The 8,707-nt window shown below is 39.4% G+C and overlaps 1 protein-coding gene across 1 annotated transcript in view; it reads left to right on the forward strand.

Annotated features, from left to right (window-relative positions):
- RAP2A (RAP2A, member of RAS oncogene family) overlaps positions 1 to 1,703 on the forward strand; it is a 9,051-nt gene extending 7,348 nt beyond the window's left edge. Inside the window, exon 3 of the mRNA XM_009333361.1 lies at positions 1,228 to 1,703. Within this exon, the coding sequence (XP_009331636.1) occupies positions 1,228 to 1,465 (238 nt within the window). The 3' untranslated portion in view covers positions 1,466 to 1,703. The remainder of the gene's footprint in view (positions 1 to 1,227) is intronic.
- Positions 1,704 to 8,707: the final 7,004 nt, after the last annotated feature.

Below are 8,707 nucleotides of genomic sequence, written 5' to 3' on the forward strand. Positions count from 1 at the left end.
GGAGTAATAGGTGGCTTAAGGCCAGTGACATCTTCAACTGCTGCAGGTGTCAGCTATGACTGTTGTCTGTCCACAGCTCAGTCTTACTCAAGTGATTTGACTCAAAGCAGTACTACTAAGCTAATATGAAGTAGAAAATCGGGTTTAAATTAAGAAGGAACCATCTTGTTTCCTTAGATCTTCGTTTAGTTTAAGTGCTAAAAGCCATAATCAGTTTTTCTCTCAGTCCTTGTTGCTTTTGTGAGAAAACCCGTCTAAGAGTATTTTGGAAATAGGCCCAGTGTTTTCTTCTCTGCTATGGCAAATATGTAAATTTGAAACCTGACTGAACACTTATTTAGTTCCATGTCTGAAGAAGGGTTTATGCATGTGGGGATGGAAAAAAAAGTAAGGCAGGCATTTTAATTTTTAAAAAAATTTGGCAAGGATCCCTTCACAAGGAGGTGCACATTAATAAATTCCTTCATAGCCTGTATGATCTATTGTGCTGTCCAAGTTGATTATGAAGCAGAACTGTGATAGTATTACCTGGACCTTAATTTTTTTTTTTTCTTTTCAGCTTGTTTAACTGGCATAATGATGTGAATGCTGCAAGGGAGAGTTACATATTCTGTATTAGCTAATACATGTTTTCATATAACAATACTTTTGTGTATATACAGTACTTGAAGTGGGCTACATTTCCTGAGATTTCAAATGAATTTACTGGCCCTTTGGTTTTCTCCATTTTATCGCTAATCTGAGGGTTCTGTATACATTGACCAAAGATAAATATACCTTTGAAAGGGAGAGTGATGCATCCTTATCACAAGCAGGAAATACAACATGATACCTGTTCAGGGAGAAGGAGGACATAATGTTGAAGGGAGGGTTGGACATCCATCCTGTTCTTACACCCTAACTGAGATTGCCAACATAGAAAATATTATTATATTCCTAGTTTTTGTAATGTGGAAGTGTACCTGGGAGACTTCCTGGTGGGAAAGAAAATTTGGAGGAGGAAGCATTCCCTAGAACCCTAAGAAAGCTCTGTGGGGAGAGAGATGTGCAGCAAATTGCTAGAATGTGAAATATGCAAAGCGTTTTTTCAGTGTAAAATTTTAAGATCATCCAAATGTCTCTTTCCCGTTGGGTCTGTACTGTTTGCAAATAGATGTTTACATTTAGAATGTTGCCCTTTTTTAAATATAATTATCACTGTTGTTTTTGTTTTTTTTCAAACTGTAGGTATGAGAAGGTGCCAGTAATTCTGGTTGGTAATAAAGTGGACCTGGAAAGTGAGAGAGAAGTATCATCAAGTGAAGGCAGAGCCTTAGCTGAAGAATGGGGCTGCCCCTTTATGGAGACCTCTGCTAAAAGTAAAACAATGGTGGATGAGCTGTTTGCGGAAATTGTTAGACAAATGAACTATGCGGCACAGCCAGACAAAGATGATCCATGCTGTTCTGCGTGTAATATACAATAGCATTAAACATGACCTAACCTGGACTTAATTTGCAGGAATTTTGTAAGGTGGTAAAACTGTCTACTTCACTTCCTGGTTTGTGGGTCACTTGAAATACATCTGTAGTGAAGTAGCAACATTAACTCGGAGCTGAGCATTGAAAGTCAATCACTGACTCTGAATATAGTTGGGTTAAATGACCACATCTCGCCCGTTTTTCCCTTTGAGCACCTGCAATTTTGTGGCGTAGTCAGTTGATCTACAGGGTCGTTCCGGTTGAGCGTACATGTGTTGTCATGTCAGGCAGCAACTATTTCTGAGGAAGTTGGAAAACTTTTCGAAATGGGAAACAAAAGCAGTGGAGAGAATATCTCTGAAGACCATTCACAATTAGCGTAAGCGCGAAAGGAGAGCCAAGTCTTTCAGTGTCTAATTACCGTGCTTCAGGACGTGCGCTATCACTTGTGGCCAAGTTTGTTCAGTCAAATATGTTGATTTCACCAGAACTTCTGACAGTGTTAGAGGAAGAGGCTACCAGAGACCTATATAGTTTGGATTTTTTTCAAAATTGATGCTATTAATTTCTACACTTTATCCCACATCTTGAAATAGAAAACATTGCATCAGTGTGTGAAATGAGGGGCAAGATCTGGAAACAAATGATGGGTGAAGAAACAGTCTGGCATTGGAATGTTTTAAATCTTTCATTTTGCTGCTCAAAAATGGAGGATTGCTTCAGGTTTTGGTCTGCAAAAAGCCAAACAAACCCTCTGTTTACAAAGCAGGAAGCATCTTTATTTATCACTTTACTGAACCAGGAGGAAGCAACTGTGATGAAAAAAAATTGCTGAGCCTTACTAACAAGGAACACTTTAATAGATTAACTAGTACCATCTTGTAAGGAAAATTAAGCCATGTTGCATCCATATGTTCCCTTCTGCAGAAACCTCGTGGGACAGTATGAACATCCTGCATTTTTAAGTTTGTTAAAGACAACAGTTTTTCTTGCCTTTAAGGGCTACGTTCTCTGGTGTGATCCCTAACCAACCTTTGAAAATCAAGTTTGCTATCTGATAGCTTTAATGTTGAAAACTTAAATTGAATAACCATGTGAAATCATTTGGTTCAGAGGTGAAATTGTTGCGGTTGTAATTCCTTAGGTGAGTGTGGAAATGGCTCTTTAATTGCCTGACACACTATTCAAAGGTTGCCCCAATTATTGGAGTGTTAAATGGTGGGAGCAAATATTTTATTTCGAAAGGATGCTCGAGCTCTGACTTGCTAGTTTCATAGCAGTGAAGTATTTATCATTTGCATGACTAATGGCACAGAAATACCTATTCCGAAGTCTTACAATCGAAGTATAGAAGAGTTTTCAATCACAATGTTTAGATTTTAAATGCTGGAGAGAGATTGTCTTGAGCTGGATCTTTTATAGGTAAAATTGGCCATAAAAATACAGAGTCACTGAGCCTGTGGTCTAAATAACACCATGCGTTTATTAGTTTTTCAATCTTGTGCAGTAACAGTGTAGTTCCTTGTGTTTAAATGAGTGAAAACAGGGGTGCTGGGGGGTGTGTGTGTGTGTTGAGCGTGTATGTCTGTGTGTATATGGCCCTTAGAAATGCTGTAATTGGAGTTAGGTTCGAGCGTTTTGCCTCCATCTGCAGTACTTCCTAAAAAACACTCTCATCTGCTACAAAGGAAACTTGAATACAAAACGCTTTGCAGATTTTCATACATAAATATCCTTAACATTTTGAATTACAGTTCAGTGGATGATAACTAAAGGACATCATGTTAATGGAAGAGAACTGGCCATCTCTGCCCTTAATCTTTCAAGACCTTTCCACAACCGATGTATCAAAGGGCATTAGGTGTCACAAAACATTAAGCCTTACTAGAACGTAAATGTAGCCCGTTTCCCATCTACCTTGCAGAGCTTTCGTTACTGTACTTTGTTCTCTTGGGGAGATAGGCACACCGTTTCTTTCTGGCATCTGAATGCCCGTTTTGGGTGCTCTGAATCGCCCTCCTAGAGGCACCTACCTCTTACCATTGACTATATAGCAAACTTAGGCTTTTTACTTTGGTCCTCCGAGTCACACAACTTATATGCCTAAACTAGATGGTATGAATGTTCTCTTCCCCCCCGCCCGCCCAGTGTGTCAGCCACCACGCTTAAGCAAGATGCGAGATGTTGAATTAATGATATTTCAATGTTTAAAATATCTAGATTGGGAAATGGTTTATCGAGCAGTACAACCTATCTGTAAAACAGCTTGTCAGTGAGAGATCCACTGCATAAGTGCTCAGAAAAAAAACCAGCCCCAGAACCAAACCCGAATTTGAAACTGAGTTGGAAGTGCATGTTATGCAATGTTATTTACAGAGATGTTAAAATCTTACCTCAGAGATTGTTCATCAACCAAGAAAATGGCATGAAGTACAGTATGAACAGCCTAACATGGAGTTCATAATGTAAAACAGATGGGCTTTTAACATAGGAAAAATTGCACAGTAAAATTTTTAACAGAACATGTTAATGAAAATATCTCCCAGTCTTGTTTCTTCATTACACTCTTACATTTTCAAAAACTTAGGCTGTAAATAAGCTACCACACAACGTGGCGGAGGGGAAAGCGTAAGTGTTGTTTTTCATTGTATAGTTCTGAGGAAGTAGTTATGCACTATTTGTATTTCCACTAATGTGAAGATAGTGGAGCTTGAATCAATGACAGTTGCACTCGACAGAGATTTTTCAAATTATAGGGGTAGCAGAAAAGGGGGAGGTAAGTGAGCCATGCAGCAGCTGCGTGGCCGTGGCTGCCCTGCGGGAGTCATTGGTCTTGGGTCACCGTTTCATTTGTACCCTGATAGGGTTACCAATTATAGTATTTGAAAGTTTCTTACAACATGCCTTAAAATATTATGATTTGTTCCAAAGACCCACTTTTCCTTTGGCTGTTCTTGTAGAGCCTTGTATTTTTCTACAAAGACAGCATTTCTCCAGTTTTGTTGTTTTTTTAAAATGTTGCAACTTTTATTCTTTTAAGCTATGATAGTGAGAGCAACTGTTTCCTACACACACAAACAAATCAAAGCAAACAAACCAGAATCAGATCAAGAGTATTAAACATCATTGCATTGGTTTTTGTTTTGTTTTGTTTTTCCCTGTTGTGTCCATCCCCCTGCCCGCCCCTTCAGAGCATCAAAAAAATTTTGGTGACACTTTCTGTTCTGGTTCTAGCCTCTCCCTAACCCCAGTGCTACAGTTGCCATTACTTTTCTGTGGGAGAACTACTGGTATTTGCTTTCCTGTATAGAATGTTGCCTAAAGATCTCACCCATTTGGTTGGGGGGGGGGGGTTGTGCATGTTTGTTTTTTATTTTTATTTTATTTTTTTTACCAGTGTGCCGTCAAAGCACTGGTTAGGCTTTAATTGTGAAACTCCACAACAAAAGCAAATGTTTGACAACTGCAGGAGGCTTTTATCTGCATTGTTGTGCATCTGTTAATTCTTGATCAGGGTTTGAAGAAAGACTGAAGTGGGTTCTGGAATCAGGCTTAACGCTGTTGATTTGGAGTTTCCTAGGGTGAATTAATGTATTTCACAGTTAATTGTTGAGCTCTAATACAACTGGCAACTTAAAATGGGGCAACAGTTTGTTTTGTAACAATGTCAGTTGTTTAAACCTTGATGTTTCAAATAAAACAAGAATTGTACATAGAACTCAATGCAAACTCAGCAGTTGTATTTGGAGTTAAATTATTTTAACAAATAAATTTATTTAATGAAATCTCCCTTGCATGTCCTGTATTGTCTATTTTGATTTGATCAAAAAGTTCATCCAAAGCTGACGAGGGCTACCCGGTAATTTCAAACAACACTGTCAGCTATTTGCAGTTCAGCTAAGTATTTGTTGCCAAAATGCTCTTCTGGTGCAAATTAAACAGCAATAAGTAAAAAGCAAATACACTTTAATTTTTATGGATGGATGCGTGTTGTGATTTAAGTTATAAGCCTTATAAAAACCATAGCAAAGGGGGGGTTGTTTACTTTTCTTAGAGGGATATACATTGACAACAATCAGTAAGACAGTATTTGATAAGGTGTGGCTCTTGCTATGGCGAGAGAATAGTGCTTATTGTAAAATATAATAAAAAGATGTACAAACTTGGTCGATGTGTGATATAGCTCATACGCAGAACTACTTTTATAACGTTGAGGTTGCAAAGGGTTAAAAAAGGATTGTTTGTTATATCAGCTGTTCAATTGATGAGTGTTTTGCAGGCTTTCAGCACCATACAAAAGGAGTTAGTGTTAGAAAGGACTTCAAATACAATTAGGGTTGCAGAGATTTATAATTGAACAGTTGAGCTAATGCTAACAGGATTATTCTAGCTAATTGGCACTGATCAGCAGTTACATTTTAGTCATGCCAGTATCACTAAAATACCCTGTTCTCAGTAATGATGGGTGCTTGGTGGTCTCTTGTTTTCATGTCATGCATGCCATAAGGAACAAGAAGCCTGAGGCTGGCACATCTGAAAAGCTCCTAGTTCTGTGGACAATATAGAAGGCTGACACATACTGCTAACTTCATGTTTTTGATTTGCCCGTTCATTCTGTAAAGCAGTTCCAGGGGAATTTTTGCAGTCCCATTAATTTAGTAATATCCTTTTGTTTTGCCCGAGAAGATACCTATAAAGGGACAACAGGAATCAATTGCGTTGTTCTCAATGGTTCCAAAAAAATGCCGGTATGCGACGTGCTCTTTTCAAATATTGAACAACTAGAAAACTTTGAATGTTGTACTCTTAACAAATGCTTTCTCTGGGCCCATTTTTTTGTTTGGGTTTGTTTGGGGTTGTTTTTTTTAGCTACTGCAGGAAGCTCATTAACTCTCTGAGAAAGCTTTGTAAAATATTTTGATTGGAAATAAATATCTTGTTATCAGTCCACGGGTATCAGTCTTACTGGATCACCAATCTTGGGTCACTACTTCTGTTGCTTGACCAGGGAGTCACTGGACTACATCTTCTATCCCAGGTTACCTTCAGTAGCATTCTCTCCCTTGCTGTTTACCTGCTGCCTTGTGCTTGCTTCTCCACCGAAACGGCATCCTTCTTCTGAGAGCAGGAAGAATTATTCTGAAATTGCTGACAACTGTTTTTATTGCTCTGTCTGGCTCACACAAGTGTACTCGGTATGTAGTCATATCTTCCTTTTGCAGGCACCAACTTGATCAGTCTGTCTTAACAAACATAAATTTCCAGTTTCCACTGGCTCCGTTTGGATGCACTAGCGCCCTAGTCAGTCATCTTACTACACGTAATTCCTGTTTTGCCGTAAAACCCGCAGAAAGACCTTTTTTGTTTTTCTGTGCTGATCGCAGTCGCTGAATTTGCAGACGTTTTGAGCTGCAGGTTTCTCATCTTTCTTCATGGGGCGGTCAGTTAATGCCTGTGTGAATACGTCTGGATTCTGAGCCTGGTTGTTACTTATTTGGGCTTTGGCCGTCAGACAACCAACACAACAAGTTTTTCCTACCTTCTTACATTGGAGGTAAAAAGTGTCGAGTTAGTGCTTTTATGGTCAGTTTTCAGGTAAAAGTGCCATTTGAAAATATTAAGAGACCGCATGATGAGCGCAATATAGGAGCTGAGGCAAAAAAATAAAGAAGTCTTTAATGTTGAACTGTCTCAGTGGTTGGGCTACCTAGCTGTTCAGAGTTGTATCCGTGCAAGCTTTACTAGATTTTGTGCCTATTTGCCCAGCAAAACCAGCCCAGCTTGGAAGCAGGAATTGGCATTGCCCTAGCTCTTTCTCTGAGGCACAGACCAGGCAGAGCCCACACCGGCGTTGAGATGGTGGGTTGCATTTACAGGCTGGATTGCGAGTGGGCGGAAGGAAAAGCAACGTTGCTGAGAGCCAGGCACCATGCAATACTGGAATCGCTAACAGCAAATCTTCACCCTGCTCTGCTGAACTGTTTTTCTGTGTACTTTCAAGTTCGCACATTTGGGTTTGACTTGAATGTGAAATAGTTTGGGGAGCACTGAGAATTTCTTTTCACGGTGCAGTGACCACATATGTAGGCAACTGGATAACATGCCTGCCTGCTCTCCTAAGGAGTGTGCAAGGTCAGACAGCCACATAACAGAATGGGAAATTGAGGCGGTTAACTGGCAGGAGTGGAGGGGGATGGGGATGGATCTAGGTAAAGAGGTGCAAATACAAAACAAAGATTGTTCAAGAAAAATATGTAGGTAGACTGAGAGAGTGTTACGTTGGATGGGAGAAATACAGCGTTTATCACAGACCAAGATTATGACTATTCCTACACAAAAATGCTTATTAGCTAAAGTTAGGAGGTAAATCAGAGAACTGGATCTTAAGAGTAACCTTCTGCAAGACATTTCTTTTAGTTGAAAGAAGTATAAAGCTGCTTCTTGAGATGTTGAAGGGAAAAATCCTGAATACTTGGATTTTTTTTCTTCTTTTACAATCCTTGTACAGTTTAATAACCGAAAGACGTTACCCCCAAACGTCATCCCCAAATACTTGAGATGTGGCACCTTAGCTTTCCAGTTGTACAACGCAGTTTAGAAAAACAAAACATGCCTTCATCTTTCAGCTGAGAATATACTCTAGATTACAGCTCATTGGGTTATTACATTGACTTCTTGTTACTATTCACCCTCTGTTCTTGCAGATGGAATGGGTAATCAAACTGAATGAAGGTCGCCTGGCACTTTCCAATATGAGACAAGGTGATCAGGTTTTTTTTTTTTATTGCTTTCCAAACTATCTGGTAGACCTCCAGTTTTCTCAGGGTGATCTATCTGTCCCAGATTCGGGGGTGGTTGGTTGTTCTCTTTTTAATGGTTCAGCTGTTTCTAGGGATAAAACAAAGGAAGATGTATCATTCTGCATGTGCTAAATTCTTGAAAATATTCTGTTAAAACCTGGCACCTTTCTGGTTTGAACCATCGGGAAATTGCCCTAAAAACCCACTATCTCGGGGCATGGGTCTAAACTTGGCCAAGTTACAAGCGTCTGAAAAAAATGGTTTACCTGTTATGAAGAGGGATAGAAGTCTGCATCCTAACTCTTCAGCTGCCACTGGATATGCTTTTGGCCCTTTGTAGTTCATATATAGTAACTGCTGGGTGCAAGGTACGGTCCTCGTGCACATCTATATATGTGTGTGTATATATATATACACACATATATGTACGTGCTGGGTAGGAGCTGA

This window comes from Pygoscelis adeliae, unplaced genomic scaffold (genome assembly GCF_000699105.1).
Source record: "Pygoscelis adeliae isolate BGI_AS28 unplaced genomic scaffold, ASM69910v1 Scaffold48, whole genome shotgun sequence".
Taxonomy (NCBI): Eukaryota; Metazoa; Chordata; class Aves; order Sphenisciformes; family Spheniscidae; genus Pygoscelis; species Pygoscelis adeliae.